The sequence below is a fragment of the Procambarus clarkii genome, chromosome 26 (assembly GCF_040958095.1).
Source record: "Procambarus clarkii isolate CNS0578487 chromosome 26, FALCON_Pclarkii_2.0, whole genome shotgun sequence".
In the NCBI taxonomy this organism is placed as follows: Eukaryota; Metazoa; Arthropoda; class Malacostraca; order Decapoda; family Cambaridae; genus Procambarus; species Procambarus clarkii.
The window spans coordinates 7,192,134-7,213,923 of NC_091175.1; the positions used below are offsets into that span (position 1 = coordinate 7,192,134).

The 21,790-nt window shown below is 38.3% G+C and overlaps 1 protein-coding gene across 6 annotated transcripts in view; it reads right to left on the reverse strand.

The window, feature by feature from the left end:
• The window catches only part of LOC123756729 (uncharacterized), a 94,360-nt gene that overhangs the window by 7,181 nt on the left and 65,389 nt on the right, over positions 1-21,790 (reverse strand). For 4 of the 6 annotated variants that reach the window (XM_069331825.1, XM_045740006.2, XM_045740007.2 and 1 more), the window contains exons 7-16: positions 21,386-21,593; positions 19,310-19,476; positions 18,861-18,990; positions 16,982-17,283; positions 15,636-15,956; positions 14,549-14,902; positions 13,622-13,745; positions 10,950-11,701; positions 7,536-9,117; positions 6,741-6,886 (exon numbers count right to left, since the gene is read on the reverse strand). In XM_069331825.1, coding sequence (XP_069187926.1) covers positions 6,741-6,886; positions 7,536-9,117; positions 10,950-11,701; positions 13,622-13,745; positions 14,549-14,902; positions 15,636-15,956; positions 16,982-17,283; positions 18,861-18,990; positions 19,310-19,476; positions 21,386-21,593 — 4,086 coding nt within the window. Of the gene's footprint in view, positions 1-4,074; positions 4,128-6,740; positions 6,887-7,535; positions 9,118-10,949; positions 11,702-13,621; positions 13,746-14,548; positions 14,903-15,635; positions 15,957-16,981; positions 17,284-18,860; positions 18,991-19,309; positions 19,477-21,385; positions 21,594-21,790 lie in introns of all 6 variants that reach the window. The other 2 variants (XR_006772669.2, XM_045740008.2) reach the window with 2 other exon arrangements.

A 21,790-nucleotide genomic window follows, 5' to 3' on the forward strand; every position in this document is an offset into this window, starting at 1 on the left:
CACAAATCATTCAAAGATATTTCAATTAATTTGTAACATCTGGAATTCCTGCTGGTACACAGCATGTATTTCCAGTCATTATATGAGGCCTCCATTAAACATCCATCATCATGAAAGGTGTCTTATGAATTATTGGACACGAGATGGAGTCCCCAGTGGTGGCCTTGTCTCTATCAATCCCCTTCACCTTCCCCCTTTTACACCTTTCTCCCACACTTACTCACCCACACACACTACAAATTGCCCTACAAATTTATCTAGATAAAAGCCATGTTATGGTATAATGTTTTGAAACTACTGATGGTTTTGGCCTCCACCACTTTCACACTTGTTTCAATCGTCTACCAATCTGTTTGCAAAAGAAAACTTTCTAATATTTTTTCGGCACCTTTGTTTCCTTACCATGAATCTGTGTCATTTTGTTCGTGAAGTTGCTGGTTACAGAAATTCCTCTTTGTCAATTTAGTCAATTCCTGGTAATATTTTGAAAGTGGTAATCATATCACCTCCTTTTCTTCTATCTTCTAGTTTTGGCATGTTTAACGCCTCTTAGTCTCTCCTTGTAACTCATTTTTCAGTTCCGGAAGCCATTTTGTAGCATGCCTTTGCATCTTTTCCAATTTAATTTCCGGGGTATGTGCTTCTAGAGATACAGTATGAGCACCATACAACTGCTGCATATTCCAATTTTTGTCCCGCAAAAGTCATGAACAGTTTCTTTGTATTTCACCATCCATATAATTAAAAGCAAGTCTTTAGTTGGAATGCGACACATACGTCCCTCTCACAATGTTCTTTGTGTGTTCCTCTGGTGACAGTTTATTATCCAAAACCACAGCCTAGTCTCGTTCTTTATTAGAGTTCTTTAATTCTTTTCCACATAATTTGAAAGGTGTGTGGGGTCTATTTTCTCCGATTCCACATTCCATAACATGGCATTTATTCACATTTAATTCTATTTGCCACTTGTTGCTCCAAGCACTTATTTTATCTAGATCAATTTGTAGAACATGACAATTGTCTGTCTCTCTTATCTTAGATGGGATCGTAGATTGGTACTGTGTCTTTTTCCATACATCTGCTAAGATTCCTGCGCACAAGGCTGTCTGGAATATTAATTGGAGTGGAATGCTCAGCTCAGTTGCACATTCTCACAGCACCTATGGTGAAACTCCATTAGGTGCAACTGCTTTATTTCTTCCTAGCCCCTTGAGTAATTTTTCCACTTTGTCTTGAGATATCTCTATGTATCCTATGGCATGCTCTGGAATTGGTATTTGGTCCGACTCTCTGAAATCCTCATTTTGTACAAACACATTTTGTAATTGTTTATTTAGAGAGTTTCACACATTTCTTTTTCATTCTCAGTAGTCCTGTTCCCCATCCTCTATCTCTCAATTTTATCCTTTACATTGAGCTTGCTTTTAATGAATTTATAGAAAAGGTCTGGATCTGTTTTACATTTGTCCACTATACCTTTCTCATAGTTCCTTTCTGATTCTCTCCTCACTGCTGTGTAATTATTTCTTGCTGGCTTGTAGTGCTGGTATGTTTGCAGGTTAGGCCTCTTCCTATACTAAACCCATTTTCTTGTATACTGTACTATATATTGTAAATTTAATGTACTGGTATTGTGTAATTTAGATATCACTAGATAATTATATTACTGTACTATTTATATAAAATAAAAACTTGACACACAACACTGTATTGATGAATTAGACAGGTTGAGCAGAATTTCACAGTATCAGGAAGAGCATAGTACATTCAAATGTATTAAACAGATCTATCTAAAATTCAGGCTGTTAAAATTGAACATAAGAAATACATGTGACAAGTAAACGAAAAAAGAAAAAGTAACAAGTAATAACTATGGAAGAATGTGAAATGGAATAGATAAAAGTTATGACAGGGTTTTCCATACAATTTCAGGAAAGAGGGTGACAGTTTCAGTGTCTAAACCACATAATACACACATATATATATATATACAGGTATTATAATAAATGAACATGTATACATGGTTTTTCCCATATCAAATTAATAAAAATTTTCTTAAATCTGACTCGCTTTTGTTAGTGAGCTTGTATCTTAACTATAAGTAAATTTCAACTGCATGAGGATGACTGAGAAAGATATCCCTAGACAGGTATATTGGAATATGAACAAATAGTGCAATGACTAATGAGAACATGGGGTGCTGTAATGAATACAGCATGATGTAATGCATACTTGGGGTGTAACAAGTAAAGGGTGGTGTAATAAGAACAGATTAGTGCAATGAACAAAGCGAGTGTAATAAAGATAGGCAGATGGTGGTGGTTTGTCTTGAAGGTCTGGTCAGAGGCCGGGTTGCAGGGATACCAACCCTCGGAATCTTCAACAGGTAGGTAGTGGTGCAGGAGGTAACAGGGGAAGTGGCGATAGATATGATAAAGATGGTGGTGGAAATAGAGAAGCTAATGAAGGAGACAGTAGAAAAGATTAATGGAGGAGGTTTTCACCCATGTTCTTTTGTCTCATTTTCCCCTCAATTTGAAAAGACTATCTTTGTCCACTATTTCTATTTTCCAAGTAGTGATCATATTCCCTCTGCTCATTCTCTCATCTTGGGTTGTGAGACTGAGTTTCTTTAATCTGTCCTTGTAGATTTGTCTCCTAAAGATCAGAGCACTAGTAGTCTCACCGGAAAACTATGTTCCAATTTCATGTAGGCTGGGTAAATTGTCTTCCACTTCCATACAGAAGTATTTATCTCAGGGTACCTAATTGTCAACCTCTCTATACTAATGTGATAGTCCTGCAGCCTATTAATATGGGGCCCTGCTTATGAGAGCCACTTGCATATAATCATGGTTAGTTCTTTTTGCCACAAGACTAAATTACCTCAATATATAGCTTGTTTTGCCACAATGCACAGAATAAAAAAAATGCCAACTTATCCAGAAACATACAAGCCCAAGCAACCCACCTAACTTAACCTGCCGATGCATAGCAAATGTGAATTTTCTTGAGCTGCTACTTATTACAGTACTTTGTAATTTGTACTGTACATTTGGGACCACAGTATACTAAATGATATATATCAGTTGAAAGGATGGATTGCAATGTAAGCAGTGTCATAAATTAAAATGCCTATTCACAGAATATTCTGTACATGTTAATGCCATGTACTCATTAGATGTCATTAATCATACTGGCATACAGGGGCAGTGTAATTTCTGGAGTAAGTTAACCATGCTAGGTTTACTAGTCATAAAGGCAAATTCTTTCAGCTACTTAACAGAGGATTTGTGGAGACGATTCGACATACATTTGAAAAATGTGATTAGATATTTTTAGTGAAATACTTGAACTCTTTAGGCACATAGAATGCTGGATGAAATATAGAATAAATGTGTGGTTTAAGACATTTTTAACAAATAGTTTAATCATATGGAAAAGATGGCATTTGTTATACTTATTTAGAAGAACGAAACTTAAGAAGTCAGAATGACAAAACACTAGAAAGGGGAAAGCAAGGAAGTACACACAGGAAAGACCCCATGCAGGTTCATTGGCATCAGACCAGGCTATAGAAGAATGCTGCAAGGCTGCATGGATTAGAACTATTTTCTTTCATGATCCTTGACTGGATAGGAGTCCTTAACCACTGTGCTGCTCACCTTCCAAATACGGCACCCCCCAGAAGGGAGAACACGGAAAAGAGGATTAAAGATAATCAAGAGTCATCCTTTCATTCACCATTCATCTACAGCACACAATACAGCATAACAAAGAATGAGCACCGTCCGACTTCAGAAAAACATCCACAGCAGCACCCAGCAGCTCCATACAAAGACGTGTCAAGCACTTCTCATAAATTGTTAATTAACAACGTCCAACATTCACAAGTGTTATATTGTAAATGATTATGGTCAAAGTGTACCCGAGACAATGAAGTGCTGCCTGACATATTTGTAGATACGAGTGCTGACCTAGGAAGCATGTGTAATACCTGTATACCAGATTAAGCAAGTGCAGAATGGGTATAAAAGTGCACTAATGACTAAGAACTTGACACTACATATTTACCATTTGATGTGAAACTTGGACACTCTTCGTTCAGGAACTCGAAATTTCCTGGCCTGGATGGTAGCATGAGGGAAGCAAGAGTAGTTTTCAAGTGAGAATGCAAAGCAGGCTAGACAGTATAATCCAGTTTAGATACTCATCAAGGTGTATGAATAGGAAGTTGTTGATGAAATCACTACTATTATGGTACAGGTTATTATCTTGGAAAATGATTATGACCAAAACAGGTTTTGTTAGTTTACATTGCCAAGAAATTATAACAATGGAAAAATATACTAATACCGCTTTTTCAGCTCACACTGCAGAACATATCACTGAAGATTATTAAAAATACAGCCAAGGAAACTTATCTTCAACATAGCTTCTAATTTAAAGCCATTACATCTGTCATTCAAATTCAAGAAATGAGAGAGAATATAGTGTACTTCAGCTCGCATGTACGCCTATCTCCATGTGCAAGTCTGGATATTGGTACAGTATTTAGTGATTACCCAAATTTGTCTTTAAGGTTTCACTCAATAAATTCAACCAACAAGTCCAAGACTTATCATCACCACTATCATCAACTACAAAGAACACAAATCGATCATAACAAAAATTTCTTCTTTTAAATTTGCTGACCGAGCAGGCCTTTACCACCTCTTCTTCCAGCATGTTCCATCTGTTCTATTACAGTACAGTACTTGTATGCAAAAAGGAGTTCTGTATGTACTTTCTGGCACCACTGACTCATGTTCCCCTTTTCCACCTATGGCATCTTGCTCTCTTTCCCTTACTAGGAACAAACTGCAAATATTTTTTTTTACCAAGTCTCTTGTAGGTTGTAAACATCTTTCCTCTGGCTGTACAGTGCTCCCCTCTAGTGTTGGCAGTGGCAGCTCTTCTAGCCTGTCACCACAACTCGGATCTCTTTCTGCCATCAGACTTGGGATAAGTCTCAGGATTCTAATTTTTTTTTTAGAATTTCATGAACTGTATATTCCATACAGGTGCTGTGTATTCCAAGAGTGGCCTCACATGAGCTGTGTACAACACAGTGTTCTCAAGAATTTAGATTTTTAACTGGTTGTGATTTTATAGAGCATTCACACACGAAATTCTTCTTGCTTAAGGTTTAAAAGGGGTATTGTAATTTTGCATACGTTTCCTATACATTACTGTACTACCGATTGTATGCATTTCTGATACAAGACTTCTCATGTTCTATCCTTTGAAGACAGTTGATACTTCTTCTTCAAGCCAAATGTCTTCCTTTATAAGTGTGGCTGTTCGCAGTCATCATCTAGCGAGTTTGAAGACTTAAATAAAATGTTATAATTCAAACCAATTAATATTTATCAATTGCCACAGATGTGGTAGGTAAAGCAATGGGTATAGCAATTTCACTGTGGAGCGGGCAGCATGAAATTATATGCATTTTTATTTCATTGCAGTGAAATGCAATTTCACTGCAATGCACTGTATTTACATAATTTTCCATTTGAACATAAGGATTAAAATAACCTAAATAAAATTTGTTGATGTTGATGGAAGCCAATGAAGTGCCTCACTCATGCTTATGTTTGTAATATGTGTATGTCGCTCCATCATATAACGATAATGAATGTGCAGTGTTCTCATAACTCGGTGAACACCGCACATTTATTATTGTTGTATGTCGCTTCGACATACAACGATAATGAATGTGCAGTGTTCATCGAGTTATGAGAACAATAACGTGCTCGCCAATAACTAGGAATAATTGGAGATGAAGGGTTGCATGATAAGGATGTGTGTGTGTGGGGAAGGGGGATTGCTTGAGGGGGGGCTACATGTGACGTTGCATGGGGGAGGGATGAAGAACTATGGGAATGAGATGAGGAATTACATAACATGGATGTGGAAGTGAAGTTTCACGAGGTCACTCCCTCCCTCTATACAATCCCCACATTCCACCTCAGGAACATGCAAGATGTGTGTGTGTGTAGCTGCATGGTGAAAATGTGAGGCGATACAAGGGGGAAAATGGCAGCACGAGGGGGGGAATGTGGAGTTACTTCACAGGGTTGACGGGTTACATGAGGGGGTGGTGGGGGTGTGGAGCTACTACACAGGAACGAGGGGTTACACGAGAGGGGGGGGGGGGGGAATTGTAAGGTTGTTCTGCACTTGATCCCTCTCACTTCGTACAGGAAAAGACGAACTGTTAACAGGAGAATTTAATAAACAGCAAACAATGAGAAGACACCGAGCTAAAATACTTTTAATCGCATCTTCACTGCAAATTAGCTTTGCAACAAAGCCTTAAATAAATATAGTACACAAAATTAATACTATACATAAAATTAATTTTCTTGCTTGGAAAATACTTGTTTAATGAAAGTCATTTAACAAAAATTATGAATTAAGAGATGAGAAGAATGGAAATACAAATGAGATTCTGAACAGAAATCAAGTATTTTAATTCATAATTTACTGGTTTTAAGATGCATGCAAATTTATTTTGATTAATCTACTATGGGAAAAAGTCTGCAGTACTCATCTTTCATTTTGAGTGACACTGGAATCCATAAAATGGTTTTCTTGGCCCAAAAATATATTACTCAAAATAAATTATTCTATCTATAAGCAAGACTGAGCAGCTGCATTAGTTATTTGCCATTATTGTGTTAGTGCAGCGTACGTACATTCTGACATACCACTCGGGCATTTTTATGTTGGCCGAACATCCATGCTGATTGGCTGGCTTTATTGCTATCCGGGGATGGTGTTACAGCTGGTGAAATCCGGTGTTTGTTGCAGCCTGGAGCAGGCAGTCTAGATGGAGTCCCTCCTGAAAATAAATAAAATCTGTATTTATGTATACCATCAATCCTTGAGCTGTACGAGGAATTGTGTTCCTGGGTAACCCCAGAGTAAACTTAGTTTACTTAGCCATCACTAGGGAAAAATACAAATGTCACTCATTTAGTCCAATTAGATTTAATCAGTTAATCAGCTGAAGACTAAAGTACTCATCCCAGAAAAGCTACTGCTAGAGCCCCCAAATGAGGAAAGCCAAGGGTGACAAACCGAGTACACTCCAACTAAGTGCAAACCCATAGATGGGTCATGGGCACTGCAGTCCTAAAAGATAATGGCAATACAGGCACGGAGTTAGAGATCTCCATGTCAAAAGCTCCATGGCTCCATATAAAAAGGCACTGCTTGATCAATTTTTAATTCAGTTTTGTATTTTATTTAATATCTGTATAAATCCCAAGTACAGTATACAAATATGATTATGCAAAGCTCAAGTATTTTCCTACCTTCTTTGCTTGGGAATTATAGATTTTACTTAATGTTTACCATTTTAAGATAAAAAACTTTTAAACTGTGTTCAATTCTAAAACAAATTAATGACAATGACACTTGTTTTTTAATCTTTACTTTCTGCTATAAAAATACATGAAAAGGAAGACAATGGTACATTTTATTCCCACCTGAAGCCATTGGTATGCGAGAAGCTGAGCCAGTGGAGGTGATGGAGCCTCGGGACCCAGGGTTTGTTAAGTGGTTGCTTGGTGAGATGGGAGATGGTAATGGGATACCTGGTGTGTTGATGGCAGTATTTACCATGGGTGGACGTATACCACTGGGATATCCTCTCAAGTGGGACTGAATAGCAGGCTGCTGCTGCTGCTGACTAGGTGAATGAACTGTGGGTGGTCGAATTCCTGATGAATATCCTGGAGATGGAAGTCGTGTGGATATATATACGTGTCCCGCATCTTGATAATTCTGGGGACTGGAAACGTGTCCATAAGAAACAAGGTGTCTGTTGGAGTCACCAGGCATGGTAGTTGAAATGTTTCCAAGGCTAGGCAAACTGGAACCTTGATTACTGTTGCATCTACTCTGCAAGGACATCAACGGAATACTGGATCCATTACTCCCTGTCACCAGTGGTTTGTTGAGGGGGAAATTTTTGTTCCCTATAGTTACATCTGGGCTTGGAAGTTTTCCAGTGTTTATGCCAAGTGCCTCACGGGTCAAGTTACTTGACGTCCTGCCCATCAGTCCCATCACTGGGATCCGAGAGTCACTTGTAATTTGGGATTCAGCGTTGGAGTTGTAACCCAGAGATTTCAGAGATTCTGATAAAGACTGGGCATCAAACACTGCATTATGAGAGTTATGTCCCACATTGCCTAATACAGGCAAACGAGTGTCGCATTGTGCTTGCTTATCATACATCGAATTATTAACATTTGCTCCTTTAGAACTAAGTGTAGGAATCTGTGACTCTGCAAAGTTTCTTCTTTCTTGAGCTAAACTGCTTGAACTTTTGCTAATGCTAACAAGAGTTGGTATTCTTGATTCCACTGACGAGTGGGCATCATTGGTTAATGAACTGGAATTACGTCCCATACAACTGAAAGTGGGAATCCGGGATTCATGAAGCGAATGAGAAGTGTGACTAGAACTGTGAGGATCTTTATTAATTGTTTTAATTTCAGGAAAAGGCACTTCTGTGATTAGAGCAGGAATTCTTGATTGAGGTTTTGATGTAACCTTAAGAGGAGACAGAGTACCTTCAGAATGTCCCACACTACTTTCTGTATCACTGGACTGATTTGTTTCAGATTCTGATGCGCCACTGTCTGTTTCCTGAGAATCACAGAGAGGATTCTGGGCAGATGATACAGAATCTTGCAAGGAATCATGGGTATGTCTTGAAGTTGAAGAGAGATTGGGCCAATGGGGAGTTGGGTGCAGCACCTCTCCACGTGGCTGATCCTGTGTAAAATTTGCAGGCCCATCAGAAGAGACTCTGCCACCTGAGGAACTATTATCCTGGTACTCATGAGAACCACTTGTATCTATTCCTGAACATAAACCTGACTCAACAGATGTAATTGCAGCTTTGATAGAGGCATCTGATGTACCAGATTGTGTTGCAGTCTGAGAATATCCAGTAGAAGGAACTGTTGTCATTGAGGTCGAGTCAAATGACTGAGGCACTTCACAAGCAGGCATCTTGGGTGGTGGACTATCACCATGCTCTAACAAGCTGCTTGTCACCTGAACAAAAAAGGAAACTCAATAAATACACAATTTAAAAAGATTATTATATGCAGTGTCACCCACTGGTACTGTACTTGTATTGTACGTATTGATAGTGTGCTCCTGGAGTGTATTGGTGCTCACAAATCCATGATGCTGTATTGCATATTATGAATAATATAATATATTTGTTTAATATTTATGAAATTTTACAGCATGATGCTGGCCTCTCACAATGTTCATTGTGAGAGGCCCTTGTCCCTTGTGATCTTTCCAAGGATGTTGATCCCTGGAATGATCACAAGGTAACCACTGGATATTATCAATCCAGTCCAGAATGCAGGAGGGTATGGGCAGAAGGATATCAGAGCTATTGAGTGAAGTGGACTATGTTATTCCTAGGAACTTGGAGATTTACATGTGCAGCTGCCTTATGCAAATACTATTGCTGGAACAAATGTGGACGTCTTCAAGAGAAAACTAGTTAGCTTTCTTCAGGAAGTTGCGGAGCAACCGGGCTGTGGTGGATGTGTGGGCCTGCGAGCCGCTCCAAGCAACAGCTTGTTGGACCAAGCTCTCACAAGTCACGCCTGGCCCCGGGCTGGACTTGGGAAGTAGAACAACTCCCATCCAGGTACTGTACTGTACTGTACTTCTAATTCTCCTCCTCTCACATTGTAATCTTTCTATCACCCCCATCTTTTTATCTTTTTCTCCTCCCCCTTCTCTCTATCACACTGTCCCTGGTGGAAGAGGACATTACATAAGGGTGTGACTACACCATGTATAATTAACACCATCACACTCCAGCAAATTATCCTCAGTGACATGCCACAGCTTCATACAACAAGGTAGTGTGTTTCCCGAGTCAAATGTCAAAATGTCACAAAACATTTTTTTTGAGTAAAGAAAAAAGTTAACATTTTTTTGACATTTGCATGTTTCCTGCGACATGTTTTTACCCAATATGTTAACAGTCACTCCCTCTTAAACTGATTCCACGTACACTGTACCTCCAAGTCTTCCCATGCTGCTCCTTGTGCACTGTCTCACTCGATTCCCACCTCATTACACACACTCAATATGTCACCTCTCTCTCTCTCTCTCTCTCTCTTTCTACCTTTCCATTTGCTTCAATACACTATCTTAACCACTTGCTTTTTTATCCATTCTTTCAACATTTACAATCTTAATAAACTCCCATCACTCTTAAGATTTATCAACTTTTGCACTCTATATTTTTTTTACATTTTCATTCTTTGGTTTATTTACACTCCTATCACCACTAATGCATCTTAAGATTATACATCTCAACATTATATCTCTCTTGATAATTTCATGTTGAAATCACACCATTGTCTCGTCACTGTATATAAATAGTGGCAGCTACCACCAATTCATCTATGCCTCAAGCTGCATCGTTTCTCATCTTATTTTTTGTAATTACAGTGCCAGTCACCTTTTCTTCACTGCTTGCTCTACTCTAAACTTGTGCACACCCCCGTTGCATTTTCTACTTCAATAATATATATGCAGTATACATACATACATGCATGCATGCATACATATGGTAGTGCATAGTGGCTTCAAAAATCTTGTGATTTTTGTATCAAAAATACAAATACAATATGTATTTGTGTTTTCAAATATTAATTGAAATGACTTACTGGATATAATACACAAACCTAAAGGTATAATAAAGTATTCAGGTGAGACTAATTTAACTGATATGGAAAGTGCATAAAAATCTAACTAATAAAAAGCGCCATTATTCTCAAATAAAAAATTATGTTATTGCACTTGAAACAAAACATAATTGTCAGTCCACATGGCTTAAATATGTACATCACCTGATCAATAATGGAGACGAGACCATTACTCTCTTGCCGGTGGTTAGGAGCACCACTTGAACTCTGATGGTCTGGTGTCCATCCCTGTCTTGTACGAGTCAAGTCTTGACTCTTGAACATTTGGAAGTCATTTGATCTACTTGGAGCCATTACGTTTAGCCCCATGTGGGACGCAGCTCTGGCAGGAGCTGGTGGGATACCCAAAGTGTTGATAGGCGCAGCCAAGGATCCTGGCCGATGGTCACGAGGCAATCTGTTCAGTAGAGCAGAGTCTGCGAGGGTTCCCAATGCAAGGGATCCAGGCCGATGTACCACTCGAGTGTTGCAGTTTTCCAACTGTGTCCCAGTGGCAATAGAAGCTGGTCTGGCACTGGATGTGGCAACATTGTAAGGCAGGTTATGAACATCACCAGTTCTTGAGAGCGACTTTTGCAGGGAGTCGTAAGAAGGACGAGACACAGACGACGATGGTGATATGGTCGAAGGTACATTCTGAGAGGTAGCCCGTGAATAACTGTTTGTTGATATTGGTACATTAGCAGGGACTGCAGGTGCTGATATGGAGGAAGTTTGGGGAGTTGTTGCAGATATTGGCACAGTGAATGATTTCACAGAATACAAAGAAGTTACATCTGCACTGCCTTGAGGCGACGATAATGAAGAAGGCATAGAGAAGCCGGAGTCTGTGAGGTTTTGTGGAGAAGATGGAGTATTGATACCGCTGCCATCACTACAGTGCTGCTCATCAGTAACTGAAAACAAGTTTTACAATGAGAAAAATCTATTGAAAATTCTGTCTGTTAAAACAAAGAATAAACTGCTTACAACAATGCAAAGAAGTTGAAAGCAAATTTTTTAGGTGTACTATAACATTTTGCCTTTAGGGGCATTCTCTAATTAAACATTATACAGGTTTCTGTTTCCTTCTAAGGGAACAGAAATGGGAGGGGCAAGATTAAGGTAGTTACGGTGGAGTCAAGTCAGGGAGGCAAGGGATAGGTCAAAATACGCACAAATTTAAGTGCTAATTAGGCAATGTATAGCAATGCTGAACTTTTATTCTTTGATGGCATTGTAGTGATTAATGGTCGCAGATTACATACACTGCTTTTATATAATTGCTTTGATTTAATGACGAGTTCAATGTGCCTAACATTCACGAAGTGAGAGTGTGAGTTTGTGTGTTGTTTTCGTGTGTGTAATGCACGTGGTGTGGGAGAGTCTTCTACCCTGACAGGCATGGTGTCTAAAAAAAAAAAAAAGTTGGGTTTTTTAAAAGTATTGAATGTACAGAATAATTAGACTGCCATCATATTTTTTCCCTTTTTTGGGGGGTAAATAACCATCATACAAATGTGTTGTGTTGATTTAGGGGCGACAACGATCATGGGAGTTGATGCGCCCCATACAAATGTGTGATGGTTATTGAATATATAGCTCAGGAGGTGCATCTTCCTGGAAATATTAGCTTAATCAGGTTTTTAATGATTTTTAGAGATAGGCATTTAGAGAACTTTTGAGAATATTTTAAACAAAATTATATGGTTAATTTTCCTTTTTGATTTTCATGGTTTCACTCATTCCTTCAGATGGCTGAAGAGGAAGAATCCAGTGTACATTCCAGTGTGTTCTCGGCAATTTTGAACAAGAAAGCATCATTGTGAAGGCAAGGGAGGTAAAATTACGATTATGCTCAGCTGATGTACACCATGTAAGCAAATTGGAAACCATTTAACTTTTTTCCATACTGCTTTGATCCAATTTTTAAAGATTTGTGTAGAAGAGCTCAACAGACAAAAATTAGGAATGTGGAAATGCCATTGATTTAATACAAAAATTATATGGTTGGTATGCACTTTACACTATCAAACTCTTAGTTTTAAAATGCGTGCCTTTAGATTGAGAACGATTTGATACCAAAATGAAAGACGTAACACAAAAATTTTGTCAGAACACTGGAAGATAGAAATAATTTTGCGGTGATGAGCGTCCAAAATTTAAAATACAGTATTTGTTAAAATTCCATTTATTGTTTTATTATTATGGGACTACAGGTAGTTTTAAAATATGCGCCTTTATATTGCGAGCAATTTGATACCAAAATGAAAGATGTAACACAAAAATTTGTGTTTTAAACTGAACAAGTATACACATTAGGTTGCAGGTGTGCCAATTGGTGCTCGTCCATGAGTAACGGTTGGCCGACTTTAGGCTTTGCTACGGGAAGTCACGCTGGGCTTTTGGACCTTATATACATATACCTCTGTAGGGAATTCTATTGCGAACACTGATACCAAAACGAACGACGTAGCACGAGAATTAAGGTGAGAAAACTGAAATGAGTATACACATTTCAGTGTCGCCACACGCTCACCCACACTGCCGGAAGCATGACATCAAAGTCTGCAGTGCGCCTGCGTCGTATGTGAAAGTGTCAAGTCTGAGGCAGTAAATTCTTGATACAATACCAACAACTCGCATAGCATGCCAACTCATAAAACCAAGAGTTGACCAATAAACTACTTTTTTATCTTAAATTTTGATCCTACATAAAAATCAAGACAGCACTAAATCCCACCAAGTAGACACAGTATACGAGTATAATATTGTGAGGCAGTTTCCCAGTTACCCTCTGATTGAAAATTTGACAAACCTGCTGGATATATACTCACTCTGTTGACTGGATGCTTTCCCATTACCATAGCCACTGTCACTGGAGCTGCTGGTGTCATTGTTTTCATCTTCTGCTGCAGCTGCTGCTGCTGCTGCTGAAGTGGCAGGAGATGCAGCTGAACTCTGTTATGTAAAAAAAGAGTGGATTGAAAAAATTGACTAGCTGATAAATCATTTATCCGGTGCAGTAACAATGTCATTGACACCATATAAACAAATACTTTTGGGATCTTTAGGTTATGTTTACAATCTCAGTAAGGCCCAAACAAAGTAAAACTAAAGAAAGGCTCTGCAACCCAACTGTACCCCGAGGTTTACCTCTACATAACAGAACAATTAGTCGGTCTCGTGTCCTTTGGTCAAAAGAGAGGGATGGGGAGGAGCTCCATAAGTTACAATGACTTGCCCACAAGGTTGGAACACCAACATCTTACATTACTTAACTCTACACCTATATCATTTTATAAATGATACAGTACAACTATGAAATTAAGTACTGGTATAATTACAAATTTCTCAATATATTTCTTAGCACTTTGGTGTCTTGATGACACTCGGCGTCATAAAAGCCATACACGCAGAGTGGGTGATGACGCTCTCGGTGCCATGCAATAATTTTTGCTTATTCTTATTATTAATTATAAACACCGAGTGAAAGAGTTTAACATTGGGTTGTATGCTCACCGGGAATGCCCAGCCTACCTTCTGATGCGATGCGAGTAGCCCACCAGGCATGCAAATGTATTTATTAATATGCCACCTCAAACTTCATTCACTTGCACAGTCTTCCATAATCTAGAATTTTCTGCTATACTGTATTATGAAGGATTAATATATTAAGAAATACATTACATAAAATGAACATTAACATATTCTTGCAAAGTGTTAGTTATCACCCACTTACACAAGAATTTAAATTTTTGTACCTGCTGTAATCCATTGCTTTCCATAACAGCATGTCCATTACTGCCAAGAGCTCCACTAGGTATCAAGGAAGGCTCCACACTAGATTCATTGAAATTTGCAGCATGCCTCGACATGACAGCAGCTATGTGATATGGTGGCGGCTTCTTAATACGCTTGTCAACAGCTTCATTTGCTAATTCGCTGTTTGCAGCTGATGGCGAGGTGAAAGTGTTGGAGGCCTCATGGGATGACAGTGGTAAAGGTTCCACTACAGAGGGAGTATTTTGCTGCGATTTACAATCCTCAGCAACGGATGCAACAGACTTGTTAGGATCAATAACTGTTTTTTCTCGAGACTGGGTCATTGCAACAACCTACAAGATAAGAAACAAATCTTAACTTTCAATTATAAGGTTTTCTCTTGGTTGTCTATGGAAGCATTGCAGTATTATGGATAAGGAAAATATTGTCTATGATAATTTATCCTCTTTACCAAGCTTCCTGCATTAAATGCCACAAAAACAAAATGACCACTCATTCTGTTTTTAAACTCGATCATTGTTCAAAATGCACCTAATGTGTTGTTATACTCCAAATGTATTTACCCTTGGACTTTTAACTAGCTATAAATGTCATAATGCATAAGTGAAGCAAAAGTTATATAAAAACATGAAAACATGAACAACACATTAAAAAAAAAAAAATCAGATTTCATCAAATAAAGTATCTGAAATAGCACGTGGGGACAGAATGGTCTTTGTGATATAACAAGTAGTGCTTGGAAAGGTTTCGAGTGTAATGTCTAGCGTCTGTTGTCACTGCAGGCGGAACCAAGTTCTTCTCCAGTATCCGTCTAGCACTAGCATTACCAGCAATGACACTTTGAGAAGGACTTCGCTGTGTTTGTCGTGTCACCTCGACCTGACTATTGTCACCCTCTCAAATGGCACACTGAGGAGCTTGGTCTTAAAGAAACATACTCTAGTGAAAGAATGTTATAAATATTAGAAAAAAAAATGATTACTCATCCATTTATTATATTATACTGTACACATTACAGTATTTGCACACTGAAAAATGTAAAAGTAATATTCTAAACTTTCTTACCTGTGCATGACCAAAAACTTTCCTGTCACCTATTGTATAAGGTTGGTCTGTAGACAAAGCATTTGCTGCACTAGAAGTAATGTTCTTTGCTCCATTTGTCAGAGTGAAATTATTCTCACTGATCAAGGTTCCCACTACAGGTGTGTTTCCATAAGAGTTACGCACATTTCGAGCCTGACGCAGCAACGGGCGCTCTTCTACGCGTGGCTCTACAACTGTTAATGGTGAGCCAATTTCCTCTACCTCCATTGAGTCATCATCACGAGGGCAAGCATTACTAGACTGATCTAATAATGGCTGCTTCAATGGGTTGTCCACTCCCTGAAATATCAACATCAAGACCTCAAAATCATGTACAGTATTAGAAAAAAATATTTGGGCTGGACATCTGGGAATTTTGTTTGTTGGGCATTTGGATTTTTTGTTAGGATTTTAGATAAAAAAAAAAATAGATGTAAAGGTAAACATTGGAGCCTAAAAATTGGGTAGTGGCACTAAGGGTGTTACATGCTACAGCAGAGTGACCAAGGTTGAGCCAAGGCAAGAATAACTGGGGGAATAGTTTGAGCACATGTATAATTTCAGACACTTCCACACTTTTGATCTTGCAACCATACGCAGAATGTATGAATCTACTTCTGATGAGATTTTGAAGGAAACGTAAATTTTTGACAAAATAGTAAAAATTGGGCCATAATAATCCCAAATAAAGGAAAGATGCTGGAAGCTGCTGCAGATCAAGTCTAACTTCATACCAAGAACAACAATAACTGAGGGAAACAATATGAATAGATGTTAAGTTTCAGAGATTTCCCATTTTTGATCTTGTAACCTTAACACTGTCACTCGCTTTGGATGCTGATCACGTCCATTTTTTTTTCTACCGAGTCCTAGCCGTGGACAGGACTCGTGTCCACTACAAACCATATTTGTATAAAATTCAATTTTTATCCGATTGATCTTGGAAGAGTTTCAAAATAAGCGCCTTTAAAATGTGCACAATTTGATACCAAAATGAAAGATGTAACACAAAACTTTATGTCAGAACACTTGAAAGATTATAAATACGTTTTTGGGTCTAAATTTTTAATTTTAAAATATTCGTTAAAATTCTATTTATTTTGCTATTATTATGGGACTAGTTTTAAAATGTGCACCTTTATATTGGGAACAATTTGATACCAAAACGAGCGATGTAACATGAAATTTTATGTCAGAATACTGGAAATATATAAAGCCAGTGGAGCCAGTGGCTATTTCTTGATTTTAATGGAAAAGTATTAGCTTACTGTCTACCTTTACAGTCTTTGTACTTCCCTACAGAGCTCTACCTTCATAACTCTTACCTTTCTGGATGAATCTGTCTCCATTTCATCCTTAGTAGAAGCAACTATGGAAGAGGAGGATGTTTTATTCAAATCCTGACTACGCCCAAGCACAAACTGACGAGCTGGATCCTTTTGCAAGCTGTGTAAATTTCGAGCATGCTTTGCCAATGCCTTTAATTCTTTTGGATATGGTGTTGGAGCACGTGTTAAGCGGCCTGGCTTATCCACATCTCCTTCAAAAGCAAATTTAATGAGAGTTTTTGCTCGGCGTTGTTCATCCCAACTTTGGCCAGGAAAGGTATCAGCTTCCACAACAGTTTCTGCAAATTATATTACAAAGTATTTTTACATATATAATTCCCATTGTCATGGACAGGAAGCCTGAGCTTAAGCTCATCAATATACCCCCTTAAGTCAGCTACTGACCCTCCCCAAGATGCAACCCACAACTGCTGCCTAACTCCTGGGTACTTATTTGCTGCTTGGTGAACAGTGCATCCCCCAGGTTGAAGGAAACACGCCCAACCATTTCAATCCTGCCCAGATATTGAACTGGGGTCTCTTGGTTGCGAGTCTAGGAAATAGACCACAGTGTTACAGGACCAATCTAATATTATCACTATTTGTTTCTATCTTACACACTTTCCTTCTCTTTACCAATACTGTACTTTACTTTTGTCCATATTTGCATGTCAATCTTCTTTCATATATGTCAACAAAACATCAACTAAACTCACGATTATCTATTTCAAGAACTCCATAATCTGCATACATCAGATTTGATGAACTCCACTTACTCCTAATACGGACTCCTTCGAAGGCAAATTTATAGTTTTTTTTGCTCATTGATGTTCATCCCTACTTTGGCCAGAAAAGGTATCAGCATCCACAACAGTTTCTGTAAATTATATTACATAAAATATTTTTTCATATGTAATTCCCACTGTCATGGACAGGAAGCCCTGAGGCTTATCAAGATACCCCCTTAGGCCAGCTACAGCCTTCCCCAAGATGCAATCCACAAGAATTGCCTAACTCCTGAGTACCTATTTGCTGCTTGGTGAACAGGTACATTAGGTTAAAGGAAACATGTCAAACCATTTCAGTCCCGCCCAGATATTGAACTGGGGGTCCCTTGGTTGTGAGTCTAGGAAATAGGTAAATTCAGGTAAATTTCACACCATTTTCTAATCAACTTATCTTGATCTCCCTCATAGCCCTATCTGTATGTATAAATTATGCAACTATAAAAAATCTATAAATAAAATAAACAACATGGAAGTAGCTAAATTTATCCTTTCCTAAATTATGCACAACAATTACCATATTCATTAAATGTACAACACATTCTCAAGGAAGATGCAAGTACAGTAATGCTTATATTCACATACTATTTAGTCTCTACCCATGCCAATACCAAACAATGTAAGTGATATTTTATCTAGTCAACAAGCTGCAATATAATAACCAATGTTCTCACATTAAGGTTGTGTTTGATGCCAAGAAGTGCATCCTATAATAGGTGTCCGAGTGCCATTTCCATGGTACTCGGGCACCATTTCCCATATAACTAGCTAGTAGTAACAACCAAGTGGTGAATATAGTCAACTAAAAATAAGACGTCCACATTGCTTGAATGCTTAAAGCCATTGTTATATTGGTTTCCATTTGTTCAGTTTTAATAAATGTTTGCAATTTGCTTTTTATACTCATACTGCCAAAGGAGTTACTCCAAATCGCAACCAATATTTCATTAACAAATATCAACTCCCTTGAATCTCTGCCATTTCGGTTAATAATTACAGCCAAATGGTAAGTTCCAAGAGAACAATTTCCAGTATCCTGCCTTGTCATAGAAAGGAGCACTGTCCAGTGTTTTGCAAATACACAAAAATACCTGATTGCTGGTCACGTTGTTGAGGCAGCATGAAACATGTAAGGACACGTTGACCTGTCTCGGGCAGAGTCTCGGACTGCAGCTGAACCTGCGGCTTGTTCTGATTCTCGGACAACCACAAGGCACGCAGCTGTAAACAAATAGGGTTAATATGAGCATAGTCTTGTCATAGGGGTAAGAATTTGGTGTAACAATAAAGGCAAGCACAATCCTAACAGAATATTCATCTTGCTCAAAGGAATCCAAAACAAACTACAGTACTGAAGATACAGGGTATGCTTTGAGAATGTAAGGGTTGGGACAGCATATCCTAGGATATGAACAGAATTATGAAATGAGGTCAGAAAAAGTATCGAGTATAAGTTGATGTGCCATCCTCGTGATATTGAATGGAAACAAGTTAGAAGAAAAAAAAAATGACAAGATCACAATAACTAATAGCTACATACCTTAAGTTTGGTAAGTGACACTGGTAGGTGAGGTATGAGATTGCCACACAGATTAAGTATAGTTAGGCGAGGCAAGTGACCAAGCTCTGCTGGCACGCTGGTGAGGGAGTTTGAAGCAGCAGTGAGAACAGTTAGTCGAGAACACGAACCTAATTCTGGTGGTAGCTCTGAAAAGTTTCCAACAATAGTAAGAGATTAATATTATGACTATTTATAATTTCAATTCTAGTAGCAATTCTGAAAAGAATTAAAACAATAATAAACAAGCAGCATATATTTATCTCCACTGCAGGTTGTCTACTGGCCAACCTCAGGGCAGGTATCAAAGTACTACACCACAGTACTGCGGAGCAAATTAAACAAGTGCACCAGCACTCTATGATCTGCTTATTGAATCCACCTTACTACTTTTAATAAATTCTTCCCCCATCTTTTTTTTTTTTTTTTTTTTACTTCACGTCTCTCTTAAGCTAGTACTGTATGTGCTTGCTGAAAACAATCTTCATTCATAACACATGATCTAATTTCATAATGCAAAACTTATGGCAACTGCTTCACTTTGTAGTTTAGCCAAACTACAAACTACTCTTGTAGTTTAGCTGTAGTGACCTGGAGAAGTTGCATTTTTTTGGTAAAAATGAGTTGCCTCATGGGAATAACTTTGTTGATTTATTTTCAATGTTTCTCACTTTATTTATTCAGTTTTTTCATTAACAAGTTGCATCTATGTCAAAGATGGTGTTCATTATGTCTAACTTTGAAATTATACACATATACAGATATACAGTATGTGTATAAATATATGCACACCATGTATTTATTCATACTAATAAATATACTGTACTGTATATATATATTGGTGTGTGCAAGCCTATTTAACCCCTAGCACATATTTTTGCCTGGAATATATAATGGTAATCACTCAATTGCTGTTGTTGAAATACTAATGGCTCATACTATGGCTGCCCCCCTACATGTTCCTAAGTCCATAGCCTTAGAACGTTACATAGGCCTTAGTAACCTAGGCCACATTATTAAAGCCATGGAAGGAAAGTGAGGGGACTAAGATTTTTTTCAAGATGGGGGATGGTTACCGGAGGCCTGAGGAAGCAAATGTGATCTCCTTGCATGCATGAGTTTTTGAATCTTACGATATACAGTACTATCATCATTACAGGTCGGCTGGCGCACCACCGCACCCCTTCGTATGTTAGCTGGTGCAGTGCAGGGGTTAAATAATCAATCAATATGCCTATCAATAGTCCCTGTGCCTTCTTTTACCAACTTAGAACAAAGAACATAAGAACAAAGGCAACTGCAGAAGGCCAATAGGCCTTCTGCAGTTGCCTTTGTTCTTATGTTCTTAACTTTGAGGTAAATTCCGGAGCTGGAGCCCCTAGGGCAGTTCGTTGTTGCCTTCAACCTCGTTCTCACAGTTCCTGCGACAGAGCTGGAACCAATCGTACTGTATTAGCATTTGCCTTTCCATTGGAGACTTTTGGTGCTGTGAAGAATGGGGACCTGCTGCATGGGTGACAGCTTCTCCCCCGTATCAACCTACCCCTGGCTTTGTGCCCTGGAGAGGCCACTCCAGATCGACAACCAGAGCGTAACTTCATAGTTTCCTGAGACTGCTACAACTATTTTATGCCTAACTTGTTTAACCTAAAGGAGATACTTTAAAATATTTTTACTTTTTAAACAATGTGTAAAACTATACACAACAAACTCAATACAGGTAAACAATTCACATGAAAATATGGAGACACTTGTATGAGTACTACAAACATGCCTTACAGTGTACAAATACTGACCATGTGGATTTTAGAGGAAGTAGTGGGGATCAATGCCATTCAAACCATCAAAAAGAGAGGATAAAGCAAAACAGGTTGGGAGTCACTATACCAGATATTTCTTAATTTAAAATGGCAGGGGCCCAAGCTTATGTCAGCTTATCCCTGACAAAAGCTCAAATACTTGTAGATGCTTTGCTTTTATAACAAACAAATTCAGATAAATTTTTTCAAGCCCTTTTAAATGATCTCTCTAACAGTTCTGAGATGGAAATGGAATTACCCGTTAAAACGTTGTCATCAACATGCAAGGTGTGTAGAGCTCGCAAGAGGCCCACTGATGCCGGTAAAGTCTCTAAATCATTCCGAGTAACCACTAATTCTTCAAGAGCTGACAGCTCACCAATGGACTCGGGAAGATGAGTCAAAGCGTTATCATCAAGCTTCAACACTTGTAACTGATGACACCCACCCAATTGTTCTGGCAGTTCCTGTAATGGAAGAAGATAATCACATTCTCAAAATATGCCAGCTCTAAAAGAAGAAACAAAATTAGCTTTAAAGAAAGAGGAACATTTTCTCATTTTCAAGTGGGGAAAATGCATTCAAAATTAAAATTTTGTTTGATTAAATTATGTAATTAATCTTCAAGTCTAATGTATCCTACCTTTTTTCAGCAATTCAAACT